This window comes from Oculina patagonica, chromosome 11, assembly GCF_052425735.1.
Source record: "Oculina patagonica isolate OP01 chromosome 11, crgOcupat, whole genome shotgun sequence".
In the NCBI taxonomy this organism is placed as follows: Eukaryota; Metazoa; Cnidaria; class Anthozoa; order Scleractinia; family Oculinidae; genus Oculina; species Oculina patagonica.
Genome location: NC_135768.1, coordinates 8,442,925 through 8,460,418, shown reverse-complemented (window position 1 = coordinate 8,460,418; position 17,494 = coordinate 8,442,925). Strand labels below are relative to the sequence as shown.

General features: G+C 43.5%; 2 protein-coding genes across 2 annotated transcripts in view; both read left to right on the top strand.

The window, feature by feature from the left end:
- LOC144631062 (gamma-glutamyl hydrolase-like) overlaps positions 1-17,494 on the top strand; it is a 49,048-nt gene that overhangs the window by 29,178 nt on the left and 2,376 nt on the right. The window lies entirely within an intron of this gene.
- LOC144630819 (uncharacterized) lies at positions 6,928-8,181 on the top strand. Its single transcript, XM_078489182.1, has one exon. It carries the CDS (start codon positions 6,928-6,930, stop codon positions 8,179-8,181), a length of 1,254 nt encoding a protein of 417 aa, XP_078345308.1.

Here is a 17,494-nt window from a genome sequence, read left to right as displayed (position 1 = left end):
GACTGTACTTGTGTTAGAAATTATGATGGATCAGCAGCTCAGGAGTTCTCTGGCACATTCACATGATTTATTGTTGGCTACTTCATTCTCAACTTATGAACAAAAAGAGCATGCCAAAAATAAATATATTGCAAACTTAAAGAGTAGCTAGGATTTCAACAGTGCTCTGTTGCACACAGCATAAGTGATTGGCACAGGTCATAATTATAGCTCATGGCCCCTGTTTTACTTAAATATAATAAAGATTTATTGAGTAAAATCCGGATAGCATGTATGTCTCTGAGACAGGCTAACAGTGTTCTATCCTGAGTTTACTTCTCAGAACATGTTTATGAATACTATTCTAAGTGCACAATGAAGTACAGTCCTACTGTGGTGTTTTACATTGCATGGCAGAAATAAACAAGTGACCAACACTGAAGACGTGCTGGTGAGTTTATTAAGACTGCAGAGTATACAGAGGACTATAATGGAAACATTCTCAGTACATATAATCAGTAAAAAGATATTGCTAAGCTTTGCATCGCTTCTGTATGAGTAGTAAAGAGGGAGTCTTCCGAATAACACCTCCTAATTTTCCCATTTATTTACTAATAAAACTAAAAAATAAACCTTTTCTTCTCGGCTCGCGAGGCCGGCTAGCTCGCTTGGCCGGCTTGCTCGCTCGGCGCGCTCGCCTCGCGAAACGCGGAATGTCAATTGAACATTTGTGATTATCAGGTACATGCCTTCCAGCGAAATGTCTTTGAGCGAGCCCCAGTCGGCAAAAGAAAAAAAGTTCGTCGAGTCGGTTGAGCAACGAATTGAGCGAATGCCACAGGCCACAATTCGTGAAGTTGTCCGTAATATACTGGATGAGCCGATCCCTCTTGAAGTGCAAGAGCGTTTGCTTAAACCGTTGCTTTCACCAAACAATTGTTCCTTGATTTGTTTATGTGGATGTTATTGTCTTCCAAATCGCACGGAAGCGTTGCAAAACTCCGGCCAGGATGTGAAAAAGAAATATCTTTCGATTGACGGAAAGACATTTAAAAAATCAGCAAGCGTCTGGTCATTAAAAGATTATAAATGCGAATCTTGCGAGAAAACGTTTACACAATGCCACTCGCTTCGAACACATGAAAGGTATCATTGTAAGAAAAGAAAAACACAAAAAAAACCAAAAGAAAAATGCCTTAAATGTGGCAAAATGCTTAATATATCGACCGTTTACAGACACAAAAAAAATGGTTGCCCCGCGAGCGGCACGCAAAATCGCGAGCGACTTACGTGAGTTGCGTGACATTTTCAGAGAGAGTCTGGAAACCATATTTCTAGTTCTTAGGCCCTTGGACGAGCAGAAAGAAAAAACATGGCGGCCTAATCAGGATTTAGTGTTTGGGCCGATAAAAAACGAAACAGAACAGATATTACAAAAAAAATACGCTCAGTTAACGCGCTGTAATTTTTTGTGCCCCCACAGAAGCTGGCGAAGTGAAGCGAAGAGAAGAAATCGAGAAATAACAGGATTTGATCACAGAAGTTTATCGATCGATCGAAAGAACTTTCCCGAAACATCGGACTCAATCGGGCCTGTTTATTTTTTTTCTGCTTCAAGCATTGCTTCCACGACTTGATATGTTATCTGTCTGACCTCATTTTGCCAAACGGGAGTAGAAAGTTCGGTTAAAATAAAGCAAATCGCTTGGAAAAGAACCAACATTTTAGCCTATTTACCAAACTTTACCAAGTGTCTAATTAATGATGACATCATCCTGATGCCCAAAAGCGCATGCGTACTTGCTCAAAATAGGTGAAAGGGTACCACAAGTGAAAAATGTGACAAAGTGAACTATATATAAGTTAACGCGGCCGTAACTTTTTGTTAGTTCACAAATTCTGGTGAAGTCAAGGGAGGTAGTGGATGGCCAACCACTTGAATCCTGTTATAATGGCTTGTGCGGATGGTGAATTACGGGGTATAGGGGGACTCCTTTCAGTGGGAGATACCCCTGGGTGAACCCGCCTCGGCCCTACTGATAACGTGGGGGTGCTCAGAAATTCCTCGGGATTTCAAACCTCGGCAGAGGTAAAAATGCGGGACAGCCGCCTTGTCAGCGGCGGGGAAAAAGTCCTAGCCGGGGCTAGGCAAGAAACAGCCAACGAGCACCCCCCGACCAGGGTTTTGCCCTTTCGTTTGACCTGTCACGCAACGTCACGCGTGACTGTAACGCTCTGTGTCACACAATGTCACGCTGTGTGTAACACAATGTCACGATTTGTGCCATGCGTTAATTTTATTTTTTTGAACACTCAGATTAAATCCAGTGTTTATTTTCTCAAATCTGATTTCGACTCGGCTGCAAGACGTTTTTTTAATTTCTGCAGTTCTTGTTTTTTTATCTCCTGTCTCAGCCGTTCAATGTCAGGACTTCTTTGCTTTTTACTTTCTTTTGGAAGTGTGCCCTTACGAAATATTTGTTTTTGAATCTCATAACTCTCTTTCTCATTAAGAACGCTCTGAAACTCAGCATCTGTTATTTTGCCGTCAACAAGAGATTTGGAAAGAATTCGGTTGACGGTATCAAACTTTGACATGGCAAGGGCCATGATTTTGCAGTGCTTAATAAGTTTGGGCTCGAGTTTTTTGTAAAAACCGGTTAAAACTGCAGCGCTGGCACCGAACGTAGCAGCGACTATGCCAATCGGAAGAGCCGCAGGTAAGCCAATCCCTGTCATTGCAGCACCAACCCCCCCTGCTGAAAGGGCACCAGAAACGCCACCAGCAATGAAGCAAGCGTAGTTGATAATTGTCTTTGTTCGCTTGTATTTTTTTGCAACCAGCCGATAGTGGTCAACTTCTTCGCTTAAATATTTCAAAACTTCATTCGCTTTTTGCAAACGGAAGTCATTCTGTTGCGGCAGAACAGGATATAAAGTTTGGGTTTCCGCGTGTTTTACGCTGTTTTCTTCGCTAACACCATAATCAGGGGCACTCGGGAGAACATTAGCAGATGACATGGTCGTATACATAAAATTTTATTTTTGTATTTAATTTAATTTAATTCCAGCTCATATGTAAGATTTGTGCCGTTAAAATCGAATGGGTTTCCATTTTCATCTCTAATCGAAAGAGTCAGAGATGATACATTTTCTTCAGCCGCAACGTCGCGCAAGACGTTAAGATGCTTATTTTGGTAATGAATTTTTTCATACGGTTTCCCTCGTATGTCAAAACAAGCTAAAAGGCTTGAAGGCTTACCATTTAGCAAGCTTTGTTGCTTGTCAATAAGGTCACAGTTGATGAAGTAATTTTTAGGATTTGAAACATTATTTACCACAATTTGATTAAGAAAATCAGTATCACTAAGAACCCACAGATTTAAGAACTTAATAAGACTTTCATTCAGTCTAAAAGTTTTAATTTTGGCCTCGTTTGCTTTTATTATTAAGGAACGACCCGTAATGCCTTTTTTTACAGAAAACATATTTTTCTCTGGAAATCCTTTTTCAAAAATATCCCCAATGTCGTCGAGTGAGTAGTTTCCTTGCCGTATAAAACGCATTTCCTCCTTTTCCTCGTTCCCTTTTTTGTAAGAAACTATTCCATCCTCTTCCAAACTATTCCAGCTGTTGTAAAGAGAACAACTTAGCAGCCGGATATAGCTCGGTTTAGGAATAGGCTGGTCAAAATAAACAGTTTTCGGATTTTCTGTTGTGGTGACAGTGAGCACAACCATCTTTATAATTATCTTTTGAAAAATAAATCTTTAATATAAAATGGCTCCGCCTATTCCGAGAGCTGATGACATTTCTCAATCAATTTTTCTTGATTCCAAAGAAAGAGATTTTATGAAGTGGATGAAAACCCCAGAAGCAACTACAATTTCTGAATCGGCAAAAGACAAGGCATGGAAACCTTTTCTTGCAAAATATCCAAACGCTGACCGAACAAAATTTGTTGCACAGGTTGAGTTCGCGTACAACCACACAGCAACGGCAGACATTTATTACAAGGCAGAGCAAGGCCATTTGATAAATGTTTTTGGCTCTGACAGCAAATATTGGAGCCCAGAGATGAAAAAAGCACTGGGGGTGAATCAAATTTCAGGCGGTTTTCCACAACAGCTGTCACCAAGCGGCGCAAAAGGCGCATCTTTACCAATTCCCGCGGTTGGATTTCACGAAGCCGCACCGAGTTTGAAAAAAATATTTAACAGCAAAATCAACATCTACGTAACACCAGATCAATATTTCACAACGAAATTAAGAGAGATTTTTCAAAAAACAAAACTGAAGCATACATCAGGAAAAGAGTCAAAAAGGTGGCTTGCTAGCCCAAATATTGGCTACTGGCCTCAACAACTTAACTTTGCTGTCTGGTGCGCGACAACAGGCAGTGGGATAAGTCGTGAAATTTTTGATGAAGAACACTCAGCTCTCAGTTTGCCACCTGTTGTGCGTAATTTTTACCTTTTTCACGTTTATTTTACAATAAGGCGAATATTGTTTCAGATGGGCGGAATTCAGAGCGTAAGCGCCTTGCCAGGCGACCCAACGTTTAGCCAGTTCGACAACAAGTACGACGTGGCTTCGTATAAAAGAATATGCGCTGAGTTCGGTGTCGACCCGTCAAGCGATTTTCGTTTCACAAGAGGCGCCAATCATGGGCTTGGTGATGTTTATATCTGGTTTACTAACATTGGACCAAAAAATTCTGGAGCAAAATACCCCGATTACGATAAATTTTCGGACGAAGGGGGAGCTGCAAGCAAGGGTAACTTAATTCAATATATCGAGCCAGACGACGCTGCATATGCACAGGCAGACTGGTTTTGTCCTAACGCCGCAGAAGGGCTGACTCAGGCAGGTTTGTCGAGAGTAAACCAGTCGATAGAGGCTTTTGTCTACTGTATTCTGGGTTCGCAGGTCAACGTTCGAAGTAGCATACTTGGCACAGGCGGCCGCGCAAAGGAGGCTCAAAGTGAGTTCCTCGTGTTGGTTGAAGACGCTATAAGGCAACCAGATCTGGCAAAGTCAGTTCAAAGATACCAACTTTCTATCGATGAAGCGAAGGTTCGGCTTAACCTTGCTGTCTGCCCTGGTGCCTGGCTGATGCCGGGTAGTATGGTGATAAACACAGAAAGCGTTGTCGGCTACAACAATCAGCTGAAGCAGGCTGTAGCAGGAATGAAAATAGGATTGAATAATGATGTTAATAAATCAACAAAAAAATCAGCTCTTAAACTTATGGCCGGAGGACCATCAAAGGTAAACCCACCAAACAGCCACCCTTCAAATCCTATACACAAGGAGTCACAAAGGGACACAAAAAAAACTACGGCACCAGTGAGCACAGAAGGTGCTAAAGCTGAAAGCGCGCAAAGCGCTAAAGCGACAAAGGTCGAAGTCAATGATACACACGAAATAAACAAAGCAACTGTCGCTGTTGGTGCGGTTGGAGCTGCAGCTTTGCTCTACGCCCTTATGCGTTAACGTCTCTTCTTGATGTATCTTTCAACAAGAAAAGCAACCGCAGCAAGTATAAGCAGCCAGGTGTGCTCTGCAAGAAAGCCAATTACTTGACCAGCTGTTTTGAAAAGAAAACTTACAATCGAGCCAATAAGACCGGGCAGAGCTGATGCCACCTTTGAGCCAACATCACTTAAGCCTTTCCCCAACGCTTTGCCGGTAGCCTTCAAAGAGTTTGTAATGGCACCAATTACAGCACCAATCGTGACACCAGCAGCAAGAAAGATTGCTGTTACTGTCACGCCATTTTTTTTGAAGATTTCTTTGATCCTCTCACGAAGTGGAAGGGCCCTTTCTCTTTCCGCAATCTGCGTTTGCAAACGTCCAAGTTCCTCGGTTCTTTCCGCAACTCTTTCTTCCGCGGCTTGTTTGTCAGTGGGGGAGGCATTCTCATCCTCTATTACAGCCTGATCTTCCTCGTTTTGTCGCTTCAGCTCGGCTTCTTGCTCTTTTAGATCATCCAACGCTCTTGTGTCGTTGAGCCTTTCTTGCAAAGTGTTTCTTTCGCTCTCTTTGGCAGCGAGGCTTGCCCTTAGTTGGTCGACTCGTGTTTGTTCTTTTGCCTTCTGCTTCGCTTGTTTTTCAAGAGCAGCAACTTCTTTTTTTGCGTTTTCAAAATCCGTTTGATAGTTTTTTATTCGTTGCTGCAGCTCGCGTAATTCTGATTCACTTTCAACATTTGACCCAAGTTGATCAATCTTGGCTTGAGTTCGCTCGATTCTTATTCTCAGATCTCGCACTTCTTGGGCGGCTTTTTCTTTTTGCGTGCCAATTCTTTCTGCCTGTTGTAGTTGAATTTCAGCTTCTCTTAAGCTTTGTCTGGTTTCTCGTATTTCTTCATTGTCTTGAGCAATCAGAGATTCCGCTTCTGGCCCAAGTGGGGCTTTGAACTTGTCTGTAAATTTTTTGAGAAGGCCAGTTCCGTCTTTTTTGAAAATTTCGGTCTCGCCACCTTTTGAGCCAAAGGATACAATTGTAGTTTCATTGCCACTCTTTTTGCTAAAACCTATTGGGCCTAATTTTGAGAAGTTCACTTTGGGGAATTTTCTTTTGATAAAATCTTTAGCTCTGTCAATCATTGCCGGTTTGTCATCTTCATTAATAAGGCTTCCCAACAAAGGTATTTCAACGTAGGATGTGTCTGGCAGCCCGCTCTGTTCGTGCTGCATTGTTTGCATTTCATGTTCTTCACCATCATGGTAGGGTGTGGATGCCATCCCGGGCTGAAATGGTCGGGTTGTGTCGACCTCTTGTTCATCATCATCATCATAACCGTATTATCACCGTCATGGTCAAGATCTCGGTCCAAATCAGGGTCCTCGTAGCCAAAATCACCACCACCTGTTGCCATCGCGTAATTTTATATATATATTTTCAATTTAAACTTTTCAATTTAACAATAAAACCTTTCGAGTGATGGCTGCTGTTCAAGAAAACCTTCGACCGGGACGCACAGAGAAAATACTTGGCGCACTGAAAGCCGAGCGCGCTGTAAAACGAATCACTTTTGACCGCACTGAAGCCAATCCAGAGGAAACGTTGTATGTTTCGGTGCCAAAGCTGAACGAAAACGAGGTCATTGTGCCTGGCTCGCTGGCGCTGCGCTTCAACATCGACTTGAGCGGAGGCCATGCCAACAACTTTCTGGTTGACAACGTCAGCCGAGCTCTGGTCGACAAGTTTGTTGTAAAGTACGAAGGCACCGTCGTGCAGGACACGGTTGGCTATGACATCTACAAAATATTTGAGGATTTTTTCCTTTCGCAGGAGGAGCGCGACGACAGGGTGCCAGAGGGCATTCAGAGCGAGGACCTCAACAAAATTCGCTCAAATGCTGGCGATAAGAAAACTTCAGGAGTCGACGCAGAAAAAAAGCTGAATGAGCTATATGGAAATAAATACCGGATCCGTCTGGATCACCAGATTTTAACTGACCACGGGGCATTTTATCCTCAGGCACTATACAACGATCTTGTTTTTGAACTGAAGCTCGCGGCAGCCGAACATGTTGTAAGAGGCTCAGATGCAACAAAACTGAAATACAAGCTGACAAACATCCAGCTGGAGTACGAGATGATAAGAAGCAAGGAAATTGCAGATGAGGCGTTCAGCGCTTACTCGGGCGGCAAAGAGTTCGCTTACGACCACATCCAGCGTGCCGAAGTTGTTACTTTTGCAAAAGGATCCGACACACGTCTGAATCTTAAGGTCAACCCTCAGAGGAGGTCCCTAAAAGGTATCTTGCTACTTTTTATAGAGCAATATGCCAAAGGTGCAAGGATCTCGGAAAAGTACATTAACCCAGACCTTACAAAAGTAAGCGTCACTGTCAACGGCTCGCCAAACATGCTGTACAACAACGGCATCGAAGGAATGGACATATGGGAAGAAGTTAAAAGATTCTACATGAAAGAAAAAAATAAAACGCAGCACATGACCCTGCAAAAGTTTTACACAGAAGACAAGTTCGGCCTTCTGATTGATCTGCGTTCCATGGCTGACCACTCGATGCACGGAAGCGGCAAGCGCCTTGTGAACACAAAGGACGGTGTCCAGCTTGAGCTAGAGAGGAAAACAAGCGGCTCAGGTAATTTGAACTGCCACATTTACGTAATCAGCGACGCCCAAATGAATATAATTGGCAGGCAGTTAGAATCTGTGCTTTTATAATATACGAAAGAAGTTCTGACATGGATCCTGCCAATATACCCTTTAACGCCCTCATTGTTGGACCAACGAACTCAGGAAAAACAAGGTACGTGGTCAATCAGCTTTGTGGCCCTTTCCGAGGCAAGTTTGACTACATCGTGCTCATATGCCCGACTTTCGCGCACAACAAGACTTACTATCGCTTTGCTGAGGAAGATCCGCGCTTTTATGTTTACATTTGCGAGCAGCACGAGGTTGAATATTGGTTAAGTCTGGCAAGAATTCTTTTTGAGGGTACGAACACGCTTATAATCCTCGACGACTGCGCTGCTTCGAAAGATGTAAAAGGTCGAACGGGGGAGTTAGTAAATCTTGCTTTCTCTGCTCGCCACGCAGGTTTGAGCGTATGGGTGCTGACTCAAAAAATGACAAGCATTACATCCTCATTCCGTGAAAATGTTGCGGCAATCGTTTTCTTTTACACCCCCTCTGCCAAGACCACGAAGGCAATCTTTGAGGATTACTCTGGCGAACTTTCCCATGAAGATTACAAAGAAGTCATTTCAAAGCTAAAAAAAAATAAGTTTTCGCATCTTGTTATTTCTCATCGCCACCCTTACGGCACAGAATTTTTTTATTGAACATATTTTTTTGAGTAATAAATGGCTGACCCGTTCGCAACTTCCACTGATATCACTGCAAGTGAACGAATTATGTTGGAAACGTCCGTAATGGAATTGCTTGAACCTGAACCAGTGTCGCTAAGCGACTCGTCAGAGATGCAAGCAGCGGGACCTGACATTCCAGCTTTACGTGAACAGCTTGCAAGACTTGTTTCAACAGGCAAGTCCAAAGAAGCAATCGGTGTGCAGCTAACTCACGATCAGGTAAAGCGCTTGACCGAGAAAGATGTCGAAAAGTACTTCAAGAGGTACGAAGCGTATGTTGGGGCCAAGACCACAGAAAATCTTATCGACAGCGCGCTCACTCTTTTTACGAAAGCCGCAAGTCTGTTCGTGCCCTTAAAAAATATCGAAGCTTTGCAAAAAGAGCTAAAAAATGACTACATCATCAACAACGAGCTTTCCAATCTTGTCGGCGGTTTGTCTTTCAAATACGGCAAGTTTCTTGCTCCAGCTTCTGTTGCTTTGATAACAGCAAAGCACATTGATTACAGCACAGCACCACAAGCGACTCTAGAAAGCGAGCATAAAGATCTTCCTGAGTAAATTACTAAGCAATGCTAAGAAAATGCTAAGTAATTACTGAACAATGCTCATTAAATGCTGACCAAAAAAGTTTGCTAAGCATTTTTCATTTAAATATTATTATTTTTTCTAATAAATGGCGGACCCTGAAACACAAATACCGAGCGAACCTGCAGTTGTTCAAGAAAACGTTCCACAAGTCACTTCAACAACTCCTGCAACAAAACCTGCCAAAAATCCAAAGCGAGTGGCTGCTGGCAAGCTTGCAGCTGAAAAAACAAAACAGGCTCGTGAAGCACAGAAAAAAGCTGCTGTCGAGGCCGCTGCCATAATTGCAAAAGAAAAGGAAAAGAAATCTGCGGCTGCTAAGCGAAATGTAACTCCACCCGTAACGGAACCAGCTCCGACCGAGTCTCCGCCGGAATCCAGCGGTCTAAGCACAAATCAATGGATCTCTTTGATGAGTATTGGCGTTGCAATTATTACAACTTATGTCAAACGCGAAGACATCAAAGCCTTTTTCAAGAGAAAAAGCGTCGAAGGTGCTCCCGCTGACTCTCAAGTTACACCAGAGAGTGCAAGAGATGAAAACTCAGTAAGAGCGAGCTCCAAAAGCGCTTTCAGCGCGCATGCGCCATCGAGAATCCCGCAACCAAAAAGAGGAATCCGTCCAATGGATTAAAAAATTTCTTTTAAATATTTATTTTTCATTAATTATAACGATGTCGTTAATTAACGATATTCTTCTTTATCCACTTGTTGAAGGAGCAGCTATAGGTGGTATTGCATTCCTTTGGTTAGAATTTACCAAAACTTGCTTTAAAACCTCTATTTGGTTGTTTCTGTACAGAAAAAAACAGGCCAACGATGAAAGGCTGACCCGCGATGAAGGCGCCGAAGAAGAAGCCCAAAGAATCTATAATGAAGGGTACAACGCAGGTATCGAAAGCACAAAAAAAGTTGCAGCCGGCGCAGCATGAACAAGCAATTTTCAATTAAATGTTTTTTTTTATTTTATACTGAACTAAGTTCTACCGTCATGTCCGACAACAAACTCGTGAAAACACTCATGGATGCAGCCACCATTACAGGTCTAGCCGCCGGAATCGGCTGGGCTGCCAAAAAAGTTGTGAAAGAAAACTTTACATCCGACCCAAGCAGCAGTTTTATGAACTATGTAAAGTTCACAGCCGTCATGACAGGCAGTCTTGCACTAAAACAATATCTCGAGGACCAAAAAATCCTCCCAACCAATTAAAAAAAATTCGCATAATATAAGAACAAAGACACACAATGGCAAGCATCGCGATTATGGCTGGCGGAGCTATCTTGAACGCTGCTGCTTTCATTGGCGGCAACTACCTTGCTCGAGCTTTGGGTGGCGGAGATGACGCCGCTTTAAAAGAAAAAGAAAGACACGACAAAGCTCTCGAGGCTTACCAGGCCGCTTACGCTAAATACTCTCGCGACCGCACCAAGCTCCTCGACTGGATACAAACTAACGCGGAAATAAAAGAGCAGGCCAAACAGAACTTCACTAACACTGACTACGCTTTCAAACTCTACAACCAGGCACATCCTGACAAACAAATTATTTCACCGAAAGAGCCCAAGTTTTCTGATTTTTATCAGCCAAGCGAGCAGCAGAAACAAGGTGAACTTATGTTCGTTGGTGCTGGCGCGCTTGCACTTGGGTACGCTGCCTTTCGGTTTCTTTAAACTTTTCTTTTTTTCTTGTATACGCATGGATGCAAAGATCTCGAAAGTCTACTATAGCCCCCAGGGCTACTGGAAAGGAATTGCCGCGATAAAAAAATTAGCCGAGGCCGCCAAGGTTTCCGAAGATGCTGCAAAAAAGTGGCTAGTTAAGCAGGCCCTTTGGCAGATCTACCTTCCGGCACCACGATACGTTCCTCGCCCAAAATTCGATGTTTCTACTCCTAACGCGGTCCACCAGGCGGACCTTCTTTTTCTGCCACACGACAAACTACCGCGAGGGCGAAAAGTTTACAAATACGCTCTGACTGTTGTTGACGTTGCCAGCCGTTACAAAGAGGCCGAGCCTTTGACCTCCAAAGATTCAACTGAGGTTGCAAAAGGTTTTCAGACAATTTACAGGCGAAGTGCACTAAAATGGCCACAGATGCTGCAAGTTGACCCCGGGCGCGAATTCATGGGAGCTGTTACCAAAGAAATGGAAAATCACAAAACTTATATTAGGCGCGGGCGTGTTAACATTCACAGAGATCAAGCTATTGTTGAACGTTTCAACCGCACACTGGCAGAGCGCCTGTTTGGTTATCAGTACGGTGTCGAGTTGACCCTGCCATCTGGCCAGCGGTCGACAGCGTGGGTTAAAAGGCTACCCGAAGTTGTTGCCGCTCTGAACAACGAAGTTACACGGCTGACGGGCAAAAAACCCTCAGAAGTCATTAAAGTAAAAGCCGTTGCTGCCAAGCCTTCGACTCCTTATTTAAGGCCTGTTGGTAAGAGTGAGAAAAAGCTCCCCTCCTCCGTGAATGTTAGATATTTGTACCAGCCGGGTGAGTTGGAAGGTGGCGGAAAACGTGCCACCGATCCAATCTGGTCTTTAAAAGTCTTTTCGCTTGAAAGAGCTGTAATGAAACCGAACGAACCTGTTTTGTATTACTTGCAAGACGGCCCCAAGCGCGGCTTTGTGCGCGAGGAGCTGCTCGTCGTACCTCCTGATACCTCCCTTCCACCAGTCAATGCCAGCTAAAGGTGATATTCAATCGGTTCGGTATGTATTCCATCGTCAAGCACCCAACGTTTGTCGTAATAGGCGCTCAAACCCAGTTTTTCCTGCTCGTAAGTCACCATTTTTCCTTCCTTCATACGGAAGCCTCTGTTATTCGCTTTATCAACGCTGCCTTCAAGAGCTGCCTTGAAACGCTGCCAAGTTACTTCGTTTTGCGTCTTTGACATACCCTTGGTGCTAAACTTCTTTTTTTCACCCTCTTGTTCCTCGATGAAATAACACTTTGAGCAAAGCGCAATCATCCGGCTGCCCGTACACTCAAGCTTAAAGAGACCAGGGGTGCGGCCGCTCCACTTGTCCCAAGCCAGCCATTGTTTTTTTTGGGACTCGAATTCAAGTTTCAGCGAGGGTTTTACAATGTCTTCAAGCTTTTGTGCCGAAATACCCATGTAACAGCTGTCTGTGTCCATCTGAATGAGCTCAAAGTCTTTTCGATCAAAATACTTGTCTAAAAAGTCATAGTAAAACTTGAGCATGCGCAGCTTTGCTAACTGGTAAACCGCGATCCCAACTTGAAAAGGCCTGCTAATAGTTATCCGGGGCTTGCGGCTTTCCAACTCGTACGCTTGCCCGATTTCATCTAAGTCGCTGAAATACGCGCTTCGCAGGGCTCGGTCAACCACTTTTTCGTCTTTTGTATAAATTACGTTTGTTTGCCTTTCTAGAGCCTCGATCAGCTTCCCGTAAGCACTGTTTCCTAACAGCTTAAACACGTCAGCCAGCAAGGCCTTGCTCTTATCAACATCGCCTGTTCTCCGCGCCTCTGTCACTTGTTCCACAAACCATGGGAAGATCTTTTTCGGTTGGTAGTTAATCCTCCGGTAAACAGCTTTTATCACTGCTCCGTGTTTTACATACCAGCGCAAAAGTGGTGCATACAAAAGAATCATTTTGGCAGAAAGAGCACCGACTAACTTTTTTCCGTCACCTCGATTTCTTTTTGTTTTTTGCAAGTATTCAAGCATGTGGTTTGGAACGGCTTCACCTGGTACCTCTTTGTTATAAAAGAAAGGCGGCATCTCTTCAAACTTTTTCCATAATTTTTCTGGAATCTCAATATCCACTTCAGCAAAGCCAAACCAGCTCCGAGCGCCTTTCAGGTCTCTTGTAAGTAAAACAGCCTCTTCTTCTTCATGTCCAAAAAAGTGGCGGACTTTTTCATTTCCGCAAGGCATTTCTTCTAACATTGTTGACAGATAAAGGGCATTTGCATCGTAGCCGACAATGTTTTCGCAAAGATGCGGAGAGGAGTACTGGTGTTCTCTGATCTTTGTAACACCAGCTTCGTGGTACCTTGTAAATACTATGCTTGGCCCTCCAACAACAGCTCCTTTCAGCATTTCGTACGCTTCTTCGCAAGGAGAGAAAAGTTCAGCCCCTCTTTCAACAGATCCTCTGAGCAGGTAATGTAAGCTAACCCCGGGAATACTGACTGCGTCTTTAAGAATGTCGATCCTCTTTTCAGTGTAAAAAGTTTTCATCTTTTCAAGAGCCTCCAGGCCAGGAGACACGTCGAGATTGTTGTAATAGCGCAGCCAGTCTGCAAAGGTGCGCATGCCCTTTTCCGCAAATGTGCGCTTACACCCCTCCCACTCCTCCCTTGTGAGCACGAATTGCCCTTTCAACTTCGAAAACCACGCCGGGTAGTCAGGAAGCCCAGGGTAGTCAAGCTTTTCGGGGGAGTCAAACCACTCATAAGGAAACCACGATTTCTTTGCCTCGCATTCATAAGCCTTAACCCACTTTTCATAGCTTGTTCCCGGCCCAAGGTAGTTGATAATATCAAGGAAACGAAAACCCTGAGTGAGCAAGAACATGATTTTGTTACAATTTTTTGCCACTCTGACTTTGCCCGTTGTGTCAGCAAGACATTCAGCAAAGTTGTTTTTGATCAGATTCAGATCGTAACTGCCAGAGTTAAACCCAACTACAGGAACTTGGTTGCACCATTCCTCGATTTTTCGTTGTTGTGCTTTTAAAAGCAGGCTTACGTCTTCTGGCATAAATTCTGCTCTTACACGGGCTCGAATGTTTTTTCCGCGCCTCTCAAGCTCTTCCATAAACTTGCGGACCAGCTCTGCGGGGTCTCTTTCACAGATGTGAGTGGGCTCTCTTTCAAGGGTGTCACCGATGCTTACCGAGATTGGCACGTGCGCGTTTTCGATCGTGAGCGTTGGAGTCGGATCCTTTCGCTGATTATTGTCGCCATACGACTCGAAATCGTACAAAATTGCGTGCGGGTAGCTTTTTGTTTGGGTCCGCGGTGTATCAACAAAGCTTTTCCCAACCTCGCACGCCCAAGCTTCGATCACACGGTAGCCTGACAGTCGTAGCCAACTTGAGCGTTTCATTGTGGCTAAAAACCTGTCTTGACATGTTTGATCGTTGCGGACAAAGATTTTGTCACGATCTCGTGGGTAACATTTCAGACACCCATGCCAGTGGCAGCCGTGGTATTGAAATACAGTTTTTGAAATAGGGTCGTACCCGTCGACAGGTGCGCGCTCAACCCAACGCTCGCCACCATGCCCACACATTGCGTGGTGTATGTGAATTTTCCGCCGCTTAGCTTCTTTTTCAAGCCACCGAAGCGATTCTTTGGAAGCTTGATGGCTTGGATAAAAAGCCTTCTCAAAGCTTGTCTGTGGTTCTTCAACCTTTTCGCCTGGGCAAACGATTTTTGTTTTTCCTTGGCTGCAAGTTTGGGCATGCCGTTTAAGGTTACAAGCTTTTGTAAATCTCGCGTTGCAATGGGCGCAAGAAAAGATTTTTGCCAACTTTTCAATATCTTTTATAAGAAAAGCGTGACCTTCGTAAGTTCCGATTGTAAGCACATTATTTATCTTTTCAGGCGAGTTTCTTTTTAGGCGCCATATTAATTCTCTTTTTTCTTTCATCTCATTGTCAATTCCACTTATATTTACAGGCACATATGTACAGATAATCTCTGGCTCATATACACGAATGCCAAGCCAATCAGAAAAAGGTAAACCTTTGTTAAGATGCCTTTCAACTTTATCTAATTCATCAAGAGAGGTTTTCGGGCAGTCGATCGGCACAGTTTCGAGTTTGAAGAAACTCTTTGCGAGACCTCGAGCTGCTGCTGTGCTTCGATGAGGAAGCGCTCCTCGATGCACAGCAATACAACGCCATAGACACAAATTATCTTGATAAGTATCTAGCGCAACCATCGGCCGGCCACGCGCAAGGTTGCGCAGCCAGTCTGGTAAGGGGCCTGTGCCCAACAGCGGTTGACGGTCAAGCACAACCTTTACCTCAACAGTAAAAAAGCTTACAAACTTCCACTTTGTAGAAGGTCTTTTTATATTGTCAGAAGCCAGGCGTTTTGTCTCCTGTTCGCTCAACCATTTTTCTGCTGCAGGCAGCTTATTAATCCAAGGTGAGCCGTGGTTAATGTAGTAAACAATGACCGTGTCATTATCAATGTTGCGCAACCGATACGAGTAAGCATGCCTGATATAAAACGCTGTGTTTACATTTTCTCGAATTTTTTCCATAAAGTTTGGTGTAAGGTCTTTTTCCAGACCTCTGATAAAGCGCCATCGAATAAAACGACGCCCATTCTCCTCCTCCCCCTCGTATTCCGCGACATCAAGAAGGTTTAAAATCTCATTCTGATAATTTGTTACCACCCGATTTTCGTGTGGTACAAAAAGATCAAATTCATTTTGAATGTTCTTCCTTTTTTGCTCCTTCTTTTCCTTGCGACGAAGTCGCTGAGGGGGTTTTGGGTGATACTTTTGTGAAAGCAACGGTTTAAGCAAACGCTCTTGCACTTCAAGAGGGATCGGCTCATCCAGTATATTACGGACAACTTCACGAATTGTGGCCTGTGGCATTCGCTCAATTCGTTGCTCAACCGACTCGACGAACTTTTTTTCTTTTGCCGACTGGGGCTCGCTCAAAGACATTTCGCTGGAAGGCATGTACCTGATAATCACAAATGTTCAATTGACATTCCGCGCTTCGCGAAGCGAAGGCAAGGCGAGCGCGCCGAGCGAGCAAGCCGGCCAAGCGAGCTAGTCGGCCTCGTGAGCCGAGAAGAAAAGGTTTATTTTTTAGTTTTATTAGTAAATAAATGGGAAAATTAGGAGGTGTTATTCGGAAGACTCCCTCTTTACTACTGTATGTATACTTTCACATAAATTATGTACATTATGTACCGCCTCGTACGAATTTATTTAAGTTTATTTGTACAATAGAGGATATAATTCAGAAACATACAGGCCGATTTGTCCAAAAATTACCTTTTTTGACATGAAGTATTTACAATTAATTTAAAAATGACTATTCTAGAACACGAGCGCTTGAGCAACAGAAGTAAATTACGCCACTCACCCAATGTTTTGCTTCTAAAAAGTAGCGAATACAGTAAACTCACTGTAGATAATTCGAAGCGTTCTATTCTATTCACTTCCCTTGGATAGTTGAAGAAGTTAACCTCACAATGGTTGCAGGGAGAAATATCTATAAAGCATTTCCAAGAGTACAACTTTCCCTCAAAGTTATCAGGCGATCTATTATTCATCTTGCGTGGTTCAGGCGAGTTAAGATGTCACGAAATTCCGCCTCTTGAGTTGTTTTCTGCCACTATGTTGTGCAAAAGTGGCCTGGAGATGCCTTGACGTATGTTTAAAAAACATTTGCGCAGTAGATAAGGCTTCTACATCACTACAGATTAAAAAGAAAACCAATGTTTTTCCAGATCGGTCACTCCAGACTTCGAAGCTATTTTGTCGATGCGCATATGACGTCAGCATGCTCTCGCCCCAACTAGTTCCAGATCTCTATTTGGTCCTCGGACATTTTTGAATCTAGTAATGGCGGCAAGCCGAAGTCGAAGTTTACGCGTGAAATAAGTGGTCTTCCAATTCGAATTTGAACTTAAAATTTGGCAAGGTTACTATTTAATGTAAGTACTTTCCAAAACCGAAGAGAAAAGGGAAGGTAAAATTTTGATCATAGTAGCACTTTAAAAATTGTTATATAAGAGCACTGAAACTGTTAACGAGCATCTTTGGCTGCGGATGGCTTGGATGGAAACGGATTGCAATTTAAAAAGGTTGGCAAACGTTTTCAAGTTGTTTCCGAGCGTCTTCGAAATTTCGATATTTGTAGCTTGATTTCTATCCGCAAATTAAGGTTATATCTTCCTTTAGATGTTCAAAGATAATGTTTATTTAGGGTTAAGTTGCCAACTACTAATTTCAGAACAGTTTAAACCAAAAATCTGCGAAATCCCCGTAACATAGTCCCTTTAAGGCCAAAACCCCCTTGCCACAAAAAGGCAACGTATTCAAGGGTAAAACGGGAACTAAGAAATACA

What these genes read in the sequence shown, in the direction of transcription:
- LOC144630819 (XM_078489182.1), top strand. Translation starts at nt 6,928, where the DNA reads ATGGCTGCTGTTCAAGAAAACCTTCGACCGGGACGCACAGAGAAAATA.